Raw genomic sequence first — 17,953 nt, forward strand, 5'->3', positions numbered from 1 at the left:
TGCATCCATGCACAATTCCTTGAATTTCTAGGCAATAAATGCATGACATAATAACATGATTGCAGTTTTATTTTGTTTTGTCTATCTATTCAGAGAGTGTTATTAACTTTCAACAAAATCTTTATTTATAGCAACAAAGTCGGAGTGAATGAGTTGCTGAAAGTTTGTTATATCATTGTGATAGATACTCTGTCGTGATGCGAGAATTTCCTTTCGAGTCCCGTTATTGAATTAATTGAAATTAATTGTAGTAGATAAGCACAGATATGTTTCGCCTCAATTACTCTTACAAAATCTGTTTTCTCAGCTCTATTATGTACAAAAAGCATTGGATCCATCACTTGTGAACAGAACATGTAATTGGTTTCGCGATAGCGTCTATACTGCAATCACTTGATATGGCGATGGCGATGCCGTGAGCTTTATCCTTCTTTATTGATCTATTATGTCTAACAAAATATGGTGTAATTTGCGTAATAATGTTTTTTGATTTGCTGCAAGACCCGAAAATGCCATCTTTATCTGATTTTACCGCAAGACTTTCCTAAAAATTGATATTCGGTTGCATACAACATTTGAAAAAGACATCGTATAATGCAATTTGAGTTTGCATGAAAAGCTCGTTGAAGGAAGATCTAGACCAATTCGTCATTTTATTTTTTGTTTAATGTCTGGGGTTGTTATTCGCGCCCTATCATTGTATTACACATTTACAAATCTCAGGACAGATCAGTTGATCAATAAATAAGCCCAATATTTGTTGTATCAGATTTTAAGGCCTTTACCAAACAAATTATATAACATTGATAGTAAGGAAGCAAACCAAGACAGTCTTGGAAACAAATGATTTCACAAGAAATACTAAATTTGAATACTAAATGTGATTGTTTAGGGCGATAGTAAACGTATTTTTTTCTTTATATCTTTAACAGAAAAATTGTTCTAAACTACTAAATGATTTCACAAGAAATTATTTTGTCTGAAATATTCTACGTGCAGTCAGTTTCAAGTGCCATTGATATACTTTATAAAAAATCAAAGATTTAGTTGCTCCTTTTAACATTTATTTAGAATAAAGTTCCATAATATATACAAGTAAACTTTATTCAATGATAATTCTTTATGGTAGTCCTCCAAGACGACTAGTGGTCATTGCTATATTTATAAGCTTTATGAAAAAATAATAGAAATGGAATTGATTATAGAATGAATGCTGCAAAGTTATATATATGAAGTATCACTTTTGCAATTTCCCTAACAAATATATATGTTCTAGCTCACACTTTTTTGACAGAATATCAGATACATTGAATTAAGATAAAGCATTTCACTAGTCGATTTTTCTGCAACAAATGCTTTATTTTCTCAACATGCAAGACTGGATATCAGAAGTGAAGATCATTACCAATACCTCAGTTTTCTTGATATTTTTCAGATGTTCAGAAATCATATTATGGACACGCAAGATCATTTTTAGTGAATACAAATGTTATTAATCCGTCTGTTGAATATCGTCCTGTCTGAGATATGATTTACTAACTTAACAATTCCGTGGGCAGGATAAAGTTGTCGAAATAAATAAGAAAAGATTGCAATCAAAATATAATTTTGAGTAACTTTAGTCAGTTATTAATGATGTTAAAATGTTTTCAGGAAACTATTATTTACCTTCACTGCAAGAGGGGAAGATGTTTTAATGTCAAAATAATTTCCCCGTATCATGCAATATAACAATTATTTCTTTCTGACCCCTTTTTTCGCATTCAATTGTTCAAGTGAAGTGGGGGAAAATACAGAAATATTTGAAATATCTCAACCTTCTCACATTTTTTTAATATCTAGATCATCATCTCACACAATCTTTCCTCATTAAGATTGTCGAAGCATGAGTAATTAAAGAAGAGTGATGCAATTCACACATGAAGAAAGAATATTGGTGATCAAGTATTTGCTCATTTGATTCAATTAAGTGTGTGCTTAAGCACTCTTCAGAGGAGGTAAGTTATCATTACGTGAAGTCTGAAATAGGTTACTGATAATACATTGATAATCCTGGAAGGTAGAAGGAGGGGTATAGGGTCCGAATAGATTGGCAAGAAAATTCCAGAAAGAACCACAATTTTCATTTTAATAGACAACTTGCGTGAAAATAAAATCGGTGGGTTTACTTAGATGCATAGATATGAGAATGATCGGGAATGCTGAATCATACCTATATTTGAAAACAATCATTGTTCACGATATTTCAATTAAGTCGACGTTTTTATTTTCAAGTTCTTGCATATTGCCATCATATACCAAGTGTATACAAGGGGAAAACAAGTAGAACTAATTTGAATTGAACAGTTATTGGTTTTTAATTGCGAAATGAATACGCTATCACTTATAAGTTTGGTACTGACTGTCTACAAAAATATGTCGGGTTGTTCAAGTCCATGGAAGGCGAGGCGAAGCCGTTTGCCTCACCTTCTATGGACTTGAACAACCCGACATATTTTTGTGGACAGTCAGTAACAAACCTAATAAGTGTTTTATCTTGTCAAGGACCACTAGCACTAACAGTGAACAAACCTCAGGTCTATTATCCTATGACAGAGTGTCATTCTACAGTCCGAGGCAAAACAAAGTAATGTTACATCTAAATAAACCTTGTTGTAAATCAGGAATTACAGTATGTTGTGGCATTTACATTGTGTGCAACTTCACAAGATTGGCTAAAATATCGACATCAATGTAAGACCCATTTCTATCTCTTAATGCATCACGTCTCAGAATGAGTCCTTTATGCATTCTACTGAGAGAAATAATTAAAAACTAACGTGTATTACAAATTACCATGCATGATCAATAATTATTGCTTTACACAAGAACGTGAATACCAGAACACCCGAAATTAACAAATCAGACTTTATGGACTTATCATACTTCTATTCATTCAACACAGAATTTCTGGGAAGTACACATCTATCAAGACAATTTATACGATATAAATTATTTCTTTCATTATGGAAGCTAATTTGTGAATCATTAGCTGACGAATGCCTTATATATATTTCGAAAAGTTTCAATACATTATTAAACTATGTTTAATGACTCCAAAGAGAATAACACGAAATACCAAGGATACAAAATTCGATATGGGAATAAATTCCGATCACGTGACTTGAACTTTGTGAGTCTCTGGTGGGCAACCGAAAGTGTCACTGTTGACTGTTCCCTAACATGTATGTTAATATGTAACGATAATTGTTTAAAAAGTTATTGAAATAATACAATTTTAAAACCACATTTATAAGAAAATGTTTGTTTCGAAGAAAGTTTCCTGATTAAGTTTCCAAGGAAGTTCCTTTAAAAATTATCGAAAATATAAAGATCAAGATCTCATTAACGATTTTTTAAAAAGCCATTAATGGGATATAATCTGAAAAAAAAATCTTTCTCTTCATTTTGTGTATCTCTTAATTTCTTTATTTTATACAATCTGATTTTCGGTGTTCACATGTTAACCTTCGGCTAGTAAGAAAGTTGCCCATGGTACAAATAATTAGAGCAGAACTCTACTGTATTTTTCACTAAACGTGTAATCTAATTTTAGCACATCTATTCTCATATACAAAATGTTACATGAAATAAAAAAGCTTCCACGCAATGTAAATACAATGGAATTGGATAGTAAACAATATCTCTCGTTATAAAAGCCAGCTTGATTGAGAAAATGACAATTTCGTATCTCTTCCTATGCTATGTAGAAAAATTCAATCAAATGAGTAGAAGCCAAAGGAGGATTTATTTGAATAACAGAATGACCGGGGGCAGATGCAGCCTAACCACAAAGTGAAATGAAAATGTGCCAGAACCGATGGGGGTCGCAAAGGCTTTAGCCCACAGATTAATTCAAGTGACAATGTTGTTTCTCGAGACAACGAGGAAAAAGTTCGTTATCAAAAACGAATAATCTTACATGGTATCAATAAAGCTACACGATTTCGCTTATTAGTAGTATGCATCTCAGGGACAAAGCATTGGCTAAGTCATCCCTGGAGAAGTGAAGGTCTTGAATGCTCTAAACATAACAGGCAGATGATGAGAAATTGTATCCATGATTGCATGATTGTTTGAACTATGTATTCTTACAGAAGAATGTGACCGTCTACGACTAGGGGTCTTGAGAATCATTTCATGGAATAGAAAATTGATTCAAAGTTGCATCTTTCATAATTAAATCTGGTGAAGCGGTAAATTTGATTATTGGATCATCCTAAAATACCTTCACTTTTCATGTTTGTTCGGCTTGAGATGGTGCAAGACAAGAGATAAATTCAATTATGCACGGGCGCCCAAATAGGGTTGATTGCTTTCCTTCATGTTACTCTTCAATTAAGAGAGGTATAAAGTTTGTGCATTCTAATGCATTAACGTCATCATACCCATGCACACAGTCTGATTCATGTACACAAAAAGGAATAGAATTACAGTAATAAATACAATAATCGTTTTAGATAAGGTCGCATACTTTGTCATTTAGGAACTGGAAATGTAGGTTTTCGCAAACTTGAACAAATTCATCCTGACAAATGAAACAATATCTTGTAGAACAATAGAATTATCCCTGTGCTAAAGGTAAATAATGAAAAAAAGAAACATAAACAATCATTAATCTATCAATAAAATATATCATGGCCGTAGGAACCGGGGGGGGGGGGTGCCCCCCCCCCCCAATAATTTTGCCGATATACAGTTTACTATAGAAAACATAGCTACTATATGCTTGTGCCCCCTCAATTAAAACGTTTGAGGACCTTTTTTTTTTGCTTGGCAAGGAATTTTTGGTAGTTGATAGTGCCCCCTCAACTGAAAATGTATAGCTACCCCCCCCCCCCCAAAACTGAAATTGCTTCCTACGGGCCTGTATATAAATGTTATAAAACAGAGGATGAATTCTTTTTATGTATAAAGCATATCATGAGATACAAATACACAACATACTGAAATCTTCATACTCTTTATGGAAACGTCAAATATATATATAATTTATATATATATATATATATATATATATATATATATATATATATATATATATATATATATATATATATATATATATATATATATATATATATATAATGTGGAGTTAGAGCAGCACCGGAAATTTGTATGCTTTATTATTAAAAGAAAAGTGCTAGATCTTTAATTAAAATAATCTACAACTGATATTTTATTAAACGTATAATGAATAATGTCGCTTGACCTCCATTTGACAGCCTTCTTTCTTAGAGAAAACATTTATTGACTTAAGCCTTGAGAAAGTTCATAAAATATTCAGCGACAGATGATACAAGTTATCCTGGGATGATTCTACTTATAAATTCCGTGAAGCAGTAACATATCTGCGTTTTCCGAGAAACTAAGGTTACTAGCTCACACGGGTACCATTCAAAGTGTCCAGGGTTCAAAGAAACTCAGTGATGATAATTGCAAATCGATTCGAAGATCAATCAGTACTTGTCTAAAGTAAAACTTTCCCGAGTCTGTCTATTGTTCCTCAGTGCTGATATCTCGAATAAAAACCTCTTGCAGTAAATTGTATTAGTGTCCGTCAATTTTATTAAGCCTCGGTAATGATTACAAACACCTGTCACCCTTTCTGAAATAAACACTGCTTGCAAACTTCCAAGTTCAACTCTTAATATCATTTCCCCTGAAATTCGATTAATGCAAAGGGAATGCTAAATATCCTTAGAACTCCTCGAAGCTATTACAAACATCCTCTCATTTACTCGGCCATTGTGAAGATCCTCCTAAATATCACCCATAACCTCAAGGCTGGATCTGCAGGTATTACTCAATCTCTTTTATATATTTAGTACTAAAAAGGTTATTAAGCGGTACAAATCAAACTTATATCTTTTTATTCTTCGATAAACCAGAAAGATTTGAGTATAACAAAGTAGAAGTCGACCATATTACCCTACCCATGATTTGTAATCTATAGATTAAGATTTTATCAATTAACTCATATCTTAAGGCGAGTCGAGACAATTGAGTGTTTTGATGGGGAAATGATATCAGTTCTGGGTTTTCGTGTCCTAACCTCCTAATCCACTTCTGCAGCATTGTATATTGAAACCTTTCTTTCTATAGAACACGCTGCCATTTTTTGGTATCCATTCAAAGCAAATCAAATAGACTGTCATTGCAAGACTATATTTTTATTTTTTTTCGATTTCATGGATAGGTCTATCCGTCAGAAAATCTCTATCAAATGAAGAGATATTTAGTCCAAACCCTTGTAACTTGTTCTCTTTCAATATTCACCATTCCATGAAAGTATGTAGGCGACATCTATCATAAAAGACTCTTAAGGAGAGGTTTGTCCAATTTCATAGGATTTATTGAGGTAATCTGAAGAGCATTAGTTAACAGTCTGTCTTCGAAGGGTTTTTTTCATCCTGACATCCGCGTCTATTAAAATGCTTTTGACAATAATCGTCTGTCATTTTCTGCTGTCAACCAGACGACAATGGCTCGTGTTCCAATGTATCCGCCATAGGATGGATCTTTTGTTCAGGGTGACCCAGTGGTGGTCGAGTGCAAGGAAAATTAAAAAAAAAATACTTCCTCAACAACACAGACTATTATAAATTGACATATACTTCATTACCATTTGAACTCTAGAGACTATTGATCAATAAAAAGAATCTTTTTTAAATAAAATCTTTAGTCTTCTATTTGATCAGCTTAATTTCTAATAGTGTGTTCTATTGATTTTATTTTACACTTGGATGCAATGTCTTAGGCATAGCAACATTGCAATACTGAAGGTATATCTCAACAATTTTTTCCTTTACCTGTGGTGACTTTAATTCTTGTATACAATTTAATGTGGTTATTTTTTCCCCATTCATTTCAATATAACGTCTTAAATGTTCCTTCAATAAGTGTCCCTTCATTCATTTATACCTTTCTAAAACAGTAACACCTGGGTGTTAATAACTAACGATTAACTCTCTGTTGTAATACTTCATCTTTTCAGAATTTGCTAGTAGTGGTTTAAACTTATCAGCAATCAACTCATAAATCCATTAACGAGTACTTAACATGTGTGCTGAGCTAAATCACATTGTAAAATCTCTACTTTTTAAAGAGGAAAGCCAATACTAGAGCTGGGAGACGCTTGTTTTGCTATTGCATTCATTTAAACCATCGACTGCAACAGGTTGCATTCTCGTCTGAGGTTGTATGGTGATGCTTTAAGTGTTCAATATTACTGAAACAGGAAGAAATGATAGACAAGTCAGGCGAAAGGACTGAAAAATAAAACACGAAACATGGACATGCGAAACATAGAATGCTTTTCAAAACATTAGTTATCAAACCAGAATGCATAAATTTTACTGTGTAAGATTTTTAAAAAAAATCATATTTTGAATACCTTATACATTGAACGATTATAAAAATTATTATGCAGACCATGAAGTTTATAGACTTTAGTAAAACTACATGGTTATTTGCCTACAGTGGTTTTTTTTCTTCATGCATCTATTTTCTCGATTTCTTATTGTTATCTCACACTGTATGCTTAGGCGTGTTATAATGTACTAAAAGGGTAAAAAAAAATGTCGTAAAGCAATTTTTTTTTATTTTCCCTGATATCTTTTTTTCTATGAACTGAACGAATAACAATTATGTAAGGAAGCCATCTATTTTTGATGTATTATCCCATGAGCATATGTTTGGTTATTTGTCAACAGTGTTGCTAATCAAGTGGGCGATATTTCATTCATTAATCAAAAGGTTCTATTAGCCTCCCACTTAAGCATTGCAAAGTGTCTGTGAAACGACATATGGGTGCTTTTGCTAGACTGATTGTATCTAATCGCCAGCAACGACAAAACACCTAAAAATTCAATGCTTTTTCTGTACACATTTAAACGTAAGATAAAAAAAAAAGTCTTCGCATTTGTCTTGCTTCTAGAGAACTTAAACTGTTAAAATGGATCTAATATTTTGTTTTGGAAATCTTATTTTAAAAGTTCATTGATTTCAATAGATTAAGATTTAAAAAAAAAAAAGAAGAAGAAGAAGAAAGAAACATTATATCATGAATGATGCTTGAGATTCGTGTTGATGTGCAAATTGAAATTTTAATATTTAGAACACTTACACAAATATTAGGTACGAAAAAAAACTTTAAAAATTCTGAAACGGGGTCTAATAAATTATATAATTGTTTTTCTGTCCAACAGCACTTTTTAATTTCAAAATCGAAAGGAAACTATATTTTTGACGCATAGAAAGAAAATTTTAACTCGATATATCCATCGATTGCTACTGAATGCCTATTTATATGTACATTATAAACCATCTGCTATTCCAAGTACATTTGTTGACTTACAATGTATAATAATCTGAGATAGAAATAGTTATTTGAATGGATTCACATGAAAACTGGCTCGTTACCTCTATTTCATTTTGGTTTTCTTGTGTTTCTGTATATGTCTTTACTAAAGATTTGTGAGCAGAATTCTGTTCACAATTAAAGGTTATAGACAGCAATTTTTCATTAAAAAATGCGTTGAAAATTAGTTTACGTTCGACTCATTGAGTTAGAATGAAATAGTTTTGACTCAGTTTTAATTGGCATGTTTTATTATGTTTTACACGCGTAATGGATCTAATATTTTCTCAGAAAACCATATGAAGAAAATTTCATTGTTTCAAACTGTTCAAATTGTTTTTCAGGAGACCTAATTTTCGTCACATGATTGTTCAGTAATATAATAAGTTCATAATATTCATCTGCATCATATTTCACAGTTCTTTTCTTTTTATTATTCATTCATATTTCCTTTAATGTAAGTCATTCATAAAATAATGATCTAGATTAAGTTTTGTATGTTTATCACACATAAGAGACAAGAATTATTAATTTAAGCATTGTAGATTGATTCGTAAACAGGTAATACAGTACATGTGAAAAATACTTAACTTGAAATGCTTTTAAGTTTTTGTGTGCATTTGTATGTTAGTTTGTTATAATGGTACGTTAAATCTATCATGTTGTAAATTCTGAATTTACTAGGTAGAGGTAAATGCAAAGTTTAGTTATCATGTTGTAAATTTTGCATTTATCTTCGCCTAGTAAATTAAAGATTTACAACATGATAAATCTTTGAGTTATCTGGAATAAGAACTAATATGTTTTAATATGATTTATGAATCAGACAAATTTGTACACAAAAAGACACCCAATTCCAGATAAATGAATCTTTTACAGCTTTGCACATGATTTCATATATATGGCTATTTAAATAGGCAAACATTCAATCCAGTTACTTGAATATGTATGCAATCAAGTACACCTGTCATGAATACAAAAATATTTATTTTAAATTTGCATATTTTAAAAACTTACTATGTACTCGATTTTTTTAGCTTAGCATAAATTTATGCATAAAAAGAATGATAAATTCATACCAACGCAATAAATTAAGGAATATATCATTTAATGAAAAAATCCTTTTTATGCCGTGTCTCTGATAATGAAAAGCATAAAAAAGTGATATGAGACAGAACTAGACATCTGTTGGATACTGCTGTGCTGGTGTATAATTTCTTTACACCGTTGTCGATTGTAATAGAAGCCGATTTTACAGCTTTTAATCTATTGCAAACTAATACATCCAACGTGTCACAGAAAACAAGTGAAATTGATCGTGGACGAAAGAGAGAGAGAGAATTTCACCGCTCCAGATCAATGTTTGATCTTCAGCAGTTTGTTTAACTTTCCTCATTTATTTAATAAGATTTTGCACTTAAAAATCGAATTGTAAACCATTCCCAAACAAAAACATCACCAAATAAAGCAGATTACTATAATAGGGGGTGTCACCCTTCAATGTCTGTGGGAAAAGAAAATGACCTTTAATATCTTAAAAATACCCCCCCCCCCCCCAAAAAAAAATCAACGGAAAGGTAATCATTTTGCTACTAGACACGCGACTCAGACAGGGCTTGGACACGCAACTACTTGCCGATAGCCAATCGAAAGACATAAAATACTCTAAGGTTCTTCATCTTCTTTTTTTAATGAATTGTTGGATATATTTAATACCATGAAAAGAAGTTATATTTTTAGCCAGTCAAAACCTTCCTTCAACCCAATCGCACCTGCTTGCCAAGAATCTATTTGAAAATATGTTTCTTTTCAAATACTTACAAATTTCTATGATATTGTATAGTATCAACCTAAGTACATGTTTATATTTGGAGAAACGCATAAAAGAATCGTAGTGTTCTGTCCAGTTTCCAAGATTCGCTTTAATGATGAAAATCAAATGCCAAGAAATCTTATGAAGGTTTGCGTTGATAGAGGACTTTGTTTTGGTTTAAGATCCTGAAAGGAACTCAATTATTTTTGCAATATATTAATCAGTTACGCTCGTCTAACTTTAATTTAGAATTCTAAAGCCATTCGTTCGGCAGTTAGGACTGCCACTTTCACTTATTGACAGATCTAACAAAAACAAACAACGAGTCCAGACAAGTTTGTTATTCCAGTAAAAAGAAAAGACTTAATGATGCCTAATTCTCAGGATTGCCGTGTTAACTACATTACTTCAGCATAACTTTTGTGTTTCCTCGATCCATATTTATTATACAGTATTTGGAACGTCTAAGAGATAATTAAGACATAACTGAAAAATCATGCAAATTAGCTTCCTTGAAAGTACTCCTGGATTCAATATTGTATGAATTTTGTCAATATATTGGCAACCGTACTTAAAGCTTATAAAGGTAGCGTGACATTCAACTGCAAACTGAGAGTAAATGAATGGTATGTGCTTCATCACACCATGTGTCAATGGGAAAGGGGCATCTGGTTCTGTAGGATATATCTACACCTCAATTAAATCATATAGATGTCTGCACATTCCATTGTGACTGAACAGCAGTCACCACAATTGTTTCAAGGAAACATGTATTTCTGGTTATGATAGGTTATTCTTTTTTCTGGCATTTAAATACACTAAGAAATACATATTTGCATAATGACACTGTTTCCAATAGAAATCCATTTCCTGTAAGACCGTACAAAAACTAAAATTGCATATAGATGTCTGCTTTATTGAATTGTAAGTGAAGTGCCAAAAGCAAGACACCTTGTCATATATAAGTGCATGGTTAATTAATCTATATGTTGTTCGTATAGTCACAGGTTCCAGATCTGTCTTACTATCAGTCACTCACAAGACCACACCAGCTGTATTAAAGAGTCTTAGAGACCGAAGTCTAAAAGCTGTACTTTTGCACATTCTAATAAACAGAAATAGCGACAGACTTATAGTCATTAGCATAATCAGCAATATAGGTATTATAATCTTTATCATGACAGAAGTGAAAGAAATGATTTATTTCAGATAAAATGACTGACGTAGGTTAGTGTTCACGGGAGCACAAAAATTTCCACATTTCTTTTATATCTTGCCACACTACTACAGAGAAAATATGATTTATGTGTCTGAGATAATGTAAGAAGGTGCCAGTTACACTTCGGTTTTTCCCCCGAAGTAAATACAACCTCGTTACTTTGATACTTTATCACATAGGACCTCGAAGACACCACCATAACTATCTTATATAACATGAATATAAATACAAGTACTCACATTTCCAACGGCCGTGTCTTATTTCCACATTTTAATTTATTTTCAACTTCAAGAGTTTCTGATAGTTAGGGGTAAAATAATGCTATTATGGTAATTTTTGTTGCTATTGTTCAAATCATGTTTTATGGTGTCTAGTTATCTATCTTAATGATGCCTGCAGCTATGAAAAAACTTTTTTTTACTACCGAACATGATGGGTATGATTTCTATCAGATTCCAAACATTTTCGCCTCCAATCTAAGGAACACTTTTGATGAATAATTGATAACAAGGTTAGCAGAAATACGGATCTCGTTATAATGGGAGTCAATAATATTATCTGAAAGACGATAAAAACAATACAGCACGACCATTTCAAAGATAATTTTTTTTCTAAAAGAGTTTTTAGTTTTTAGAATAATGTCCCTTATCAAAGGTTAAGGAACAACAAACTCAATATTCATAAATCTTTCTGAATGTTGCTCATTATCGAAATCATGATTAAATACTGTGATTCGGTTTGAAGTTCGATTCAGATCCTGCTTTCGGAACGCCCTCTCATACTTCATACAACTCTCACTTTGATGTTTAGATTGTAAAGACTGGGCAATTGATTCTTAATGGACAGTTTTCAATATTTTTACTTTAAGAAAGGATGCAACTAATTTATGAACATATGCTAAAATGTATTCTGTACTAAAATATTCAGCAACAAGTTGTGAGATACATGAATTCTAAATAAGGAACAAAAATTCAACATTATGGAAATCAATACATGTAAATGAAATCTTAACCATCGATTTCAAAGTTAATCTGATTTTCTCTCTAGAATTTGGCGCAGCAGCTTAGTAGTGAAAATTAATACTGAAGCAAAATAAAAAAAAAAAAGAAAAGAAAAAAAAATTCCGTCTGAAATTTATAGTTCTGTATAAAAAAAAAATAGTGAAGCAAATTTAAAATAATAAGTGGTGACAATTTTCTCTCGTTTCACAAAAATTGCAAAACAAGCACCTCTATTTTTTACATAAAGCAAAATTTGATTATTAATAATGTCGTCCTACATTGCTAAAAGCTAATTATTGTATAATATATCCGATGTTCACGAGACAAAAATCCTTATTTCACATTCCACGACATTTTCTCATTAGTGTCTGTTAATTCATATGGATTACGTCTGAACTGGGACTTACCTCCAGGTAGATAGCTAATGGCATCACCATAAGGGCAACCATAAGGTCTGCAACAGCCAGTGAACATATGAAGTAGTTAGTGACAGTCCTGAGACTCCGTTCTCTGTAAACACTCATCACCACGAGGACATTACCAAAAACTGTTAGAAGAGGAAACAAAATCAAGGAGAGAATCCAGTATCGATACTCCCCCTCCAACAAGGGTTTGGAGGTATCATTGTCATACAGAAAGCTACTGTTCAAATATGACATTGTTGACGAGGAATTGGCACTATTATTTACACACATGCTTATGTACTCCGAATCAGTATCGTTCAAACCGGAACATATCAGGTCGTTCCAAAAGTCTGACAAGGACTGATATGTTGTTTCATCGGTGTCACTTCCGGATTGACCACTCGAATACGGCGCAATCAGATTGGCCTGTCTGAGTCCCTCATTCACTCCCTGTGTATTAGTGTGCCAAAGTTTGGAAGTTGTCTGAGCTTGTGAGGACTCGGTTGTGTGTAAACTAGGGGAATCCATTTTGATATCAAAGACTCAGTCAGTATGTTGGATTATAATGTCCACATTGTGATACTAGTTACTCAACCTGTTCATCGAAAACTGTCAAAAGATAATGCACGCCCTGAAATAAATACAGCGCGGTAAAGTATTCCATCGATCGTAGCTTTGTGTGCCATTTGGGGTCTGTTCCTCATACACAGATATGTGATTACTATAGAAAGAACCTTTCACTTCGTTTTAACCTGTAATTAAAATGAAAATGTTTTGTGTAATGTAAAAGAAAAATTTGAGTTTGGGGGAGAAAAATCAAAGGAACAGATTTAAAACATTGATTTTTCACAAAGCAGATACTTTACAATTTTTTGGTTTTAAATTTATCATTGAAAAATGAATATATTTATTTATAACAATAACTTTTCGATACCTATAACTCTTATTAAGTACATTCAAGTCAAAGCATACTAGATAAAATAAATTATATACCGGATAATAGGAAACTAATTATGATATTCTTAATTTAAACCAAAGTCTTTCTAATTGCTAAGTAAAGTTTCTTCCACCAACATCTATCTAAACATTGGAAGCATATTTTTTATTTTTACAAATATTTGAAGTTTTGATAGGTAACAAAGTAAAGACGTTAAGACAAAACTGCTTGTTTACGGAAGCCTGTCTCTATCGGAGGCTAGACATGATGGCACTTCCCATGCAATGCCTAAGTTTTATGTAGCTTTCAACGTATAACTTTATCATTTGATTTGGATCCTGGAGCATGCAGAACGGACTTCTTTGCAAAGGAAACCGAAATAAATTGAATTTAATGTAAGAAAATAATTGTACGTTTCATTCAATTTATTCGAGCTAGCGTGTTTTAGGAATTCTGAGTATCATGCAAAGAAATTAATGATGTTACCAGTGATAGTATCTGTCGTGTAAAAGGCAAAGAACATGTAAACCTTTCCTATATCTATCAATGCTATACCATAAGAAAACATTGTGGCGTATCACTTGTCACTCAACACTAACAATGCATTCAATTTACTCTAACCGGTACTAATAAAAGACGGGGAAAAGAATCCCTCGGTGGTAATAGTGTAACAATTGGCCAAGACCTAACCAATCTATAGTCCCTAATGATAGGCCTAGCGTTTATCTCGGGTCCCGTGATACCTCAGTAATAGACTGGTGTTTTATTTCTCAGGGGATAGAATCTGATGACAACGGACCCGGCTCTTCGTAATGCCCTTCCGCATTGATTTTTCGAAGACATTGGAGTAAACTCGAAGACTTGTCACTGGTCATAAATCTACTTTGGGGCATTAGTAAATGTGGAACAATCACTCATGTTGGCCAGTGGTTGCGGTTCTGAACTCCGAAAGATAAATCTTTGTGTCTCTTATTGTCTGTATTTGGCAAGTTTGTTTGATATGCTTAGAGCTTTTGATTCATTGGGGAATTAAGACTATTGTTTATTTTTGGTGGGTTTCTTTCATTCATCTGGTTATCAAAACACATTTATCTGGTTTATCAATGTGATCAAACCTTTTAAGGTCCGGCATAATTTATCATTTTCGTTTGGTTACCTTAATTGGTAGTGGTGAATGTTATTAAGCTGAGCAGCAATTTGTACAGATTTATTTTATTTACTTGTTTATGTTTTGCCGCCTTGAATTATTTATATTCAAGATGCAAATAATCATATCTAAAATGTTTTAGAATTGATTACAGATTTTTAACCAAAAAAAAAAGAAGAAGACAACAGAAAGAACAAAACAAAACAAATTAAAATCCATAAATAACAATGGTTATTCTAAACTAATAAGGTTATTTATAAATATCATATTTCCAGCATCTTTCTATCAATCATAGTTGGACTTTGTTCTGAAAATCCGTAAATCAGTCTTATAATTGTAAGATTCCCTAGATGTGCGCCAAGAAATTGATACTGCAACACACATAATCGAAAAAAATATATATTGCAAGGTTACCGAAGTACTGGATATTCATGTTTTTTTTGCAAACAAAGGAAAATATAAAAACCTAAAGAATAAGCATCAATTCTAAGAGGTAGGGGTTACAATTATGAATAGATCCAATAATGGATTAATTTCAGATGGAGATTTTTTCTAATAAATTGTATTACTTAAAGTAATTCTTGGTTGTGGAACTTTTTTTCTCTCAAGTATTTTATACTGTGAATATCTAGTAACAAGAATGATTTTGTTGTCGGTTGCACAAACCTATTAGACCCATATACTTCAAAGAACGACAGACGACACACAGTAAACAGATCCCTAACTTTAATTCAAAGCGTCGCTGGCTCTTGTTGTTAACTTGGGTGTGAAAATCGCTAATCGATGCTAATATAATTAAAACGAGTTGTAAATTCAAACAGAAAATATAATCCAATATAACTGCGACTGACTAAATAACACATTGTCTGTATAGTAGGCAGTATAAGAGCTGGACCTCATATAAGTACATTGCGGTCTTGTGTAATTATTTATTGAACTCAGGCTGCCTTTTTCAAACTTTTTCTGAATTGACAATTTCTGAAACCAGGGAATCGACAGAATTGCAATGGAATTTCCAATGAAGTTAACGTCATTTTTCTTCTCTTCTTATTAGTCTAATTTGCGAAATTGAATCTGTTTTTGCACAGCACGCTCCAGAAGTTAGAGGAAAAGTTGCATTATTCGACGTAGCTGTAGCTAATTACTTTCTTGTAAGTTACGGACAAAGGACCAAGTTAAACCATAATATTCAATTTCGATAACCTCGAAACTCGATGTGCATTTAATGACTGTTTTCAAACAGAATGTTTACTTACCAAGATCATGAAAATATGCACGATCCAACTTCCAAATTCTTTTAAAATGCAAATATTGACTCACATTTACAACCTTGAAATACGGATCGCTCTTTAATGTTTGGGGAAAATATCCAAGAAATTTATTTTGGTAGTTGGCTCACGGATTGCCGCGTATTACCTTTTTCACTGAAGTTCCCTACGGAAATTATTTTGTTTGAGGACTGTAATCCAAGCACGCACGTGACAAGTTTCAGAGTGGGATCTCTGTTAATACCCCGTTTAGGTCCTGAGGAAATTTTTATAGTTCGGTCGATACCGCAATCAATTGGTTGTGTGGTTTGGAGAATCCTATATATACGGATTACACCGCCAATATTTAGAGTGACTGGGATACACGGAGGTTGAACATTTTCTCTGACGCTCTTCCCGTGGTCGCACTTGCGCATTGAACTTTTTTGCAACAGTATTGGCCAATTCTTTTCCCTACTTTGAACTTTAGATCTTGATCTATAAAGTTTGCTGTTTCTATTAGCTTATGTAATATCATTTCGGATATCTTTCTAGCTCATCGCTGTTCATAAAAGATATTTCAGACTTCGGAATTCTGTGAATATTAAAGACACTTATGGTGTGAAATTTTTAATCGAAGATAATTTGGTTAATGTCAGATAAGAAAGCCTTTGGTGATGGAAGGGATTCCCGAGCGCTGGTTTAATTGGCTCGTAATTATCCATATCAAAACTTGCTTATCAGTCAACTCAACATGCCACCATGTCAGATTCAGCATGTTCAGTATTCATTCAAAGACCCTTTCACCGTGGGTGAACTGGGATGCATATCTATATCAAACTAAATAAATTCACCTTTCAAGTATCTAAAAATGAAACTGAATTATTAAAATCAAGTCCCAGGTTCAAACAACAAGGCTTTCGTAATTTTAACACATTTTTTTTTAACTTTTAACGATTCAGTGACTGATCATAACATTTGCTTCGATTGTATGGAAGTTACATCGCAGCACCAGAGGAAAATGGTCGTTCTATTTAGGTGACGCGTAATGACTTGCAATAAGTTTCTAAGGTTACTTAAAAGCCCATGTAAGACCAGGTTTTATGAACCTAATAATACTTGGCGCGGGATTTTTTGTAGGGGTTACAATTTAAAAGTCTTTCAGAGATGCTATTTTGTTCTTGGAAAATCGGAAAAGACGAGAAATTATTTTGACATCGATACAGTAGTAATAATATACAAATCAATATTTTCTATATAGGAATGAATGTTTTGTGAACGAAAACCGTTTAAATCGCTCAAAGAATTAGTAATAAAAGATGTTTATTGGTGTGACGTAAGTTGAAAACTCGGTTCTAAAGTATTGACGTAACGATTTGTTCTGTGTTCACATAGTGTTGTCCACTAGTAATGTTCGTACCTAATGATATTTTGATATAGATTACTTAAATTGTTAACGTCAAGAAACTAATACATTAAATGAATTTTTTTTATCGATTTCTTGAAAGAAAAAGTAGTTAATTTGAAATTATAATGAATCCTAATGTATCTCTCCTAGTAATAGAAAGATTAGAGCTTCATGTTTTTAATTATCGTGTTTTAGTAGAACAGAAAAACAGAATGTTTACACTCGATTAAATTAGGTGTAGTATATTTTGAGCTGGTGGATTGAAGTCATCGTGGATAGATTTATCTATGTCGTAGAACATGCATCATATGGGAAATACGACAACTAAATTTTCATGGAAATTTATGTAATTAATTATTTAAAATGAGCTGTAAAT

At 32.5% G+C, this 17,953-nt stretch overlaps 1 protein-coding gene across 2 annotated transcripts in view; it reads right to left on the bottom strand.

Annotated features, from left to right (window-relative positions):
• The window catches only part of LOC133197132 (dopamine D2-like receptor), a 40,620-nt gene extending 24,046 nt beyond the window's left edge, over window positions 1–16,574 (bottom strand). For both annotated transcript variants that reach the window (XM_061332989.1, XM_061332988.1), the window contains exons 1-2: window positions 16,179–16,574; window positions 12,842–13,590 (exon numbers count right to left, since the gene is read on the bottom strand). In XM_061332989.1, the coding sequence (XP_061188973.1) occupies window positions 12,842–13,366 (525 nt within the window). In that variant the 5' untranslated portion in view covers window positions 13,367–13,590; window positions 16,179–16,574. The remainder of the gene's footprint in view (window positions 1–12,841; window positions 13,591–16,178) is intronic.
• Window positions 16,575–17,953: the final 1,379 nt, after the last annotated feature.

Source organism: Saccostrea echinata, unplaced genomic scaffold (genome assembly GCF_033153115.1).
Source record: "Saccostrea echinata isolate AGI-Se365-2 ecotype Australia unplaced genomic scaffold, CSIRO_AGI_Sech_v1 ptg000030l, whole genome shotgun sequence".
In the NCBI taxonomy this organism is placed as follows: Eukaryota; Metazoa; Mollusca; class Bivalvia; order Ostreida; family Ostreidae; genus Saccostrea; species Saccostrea echinata.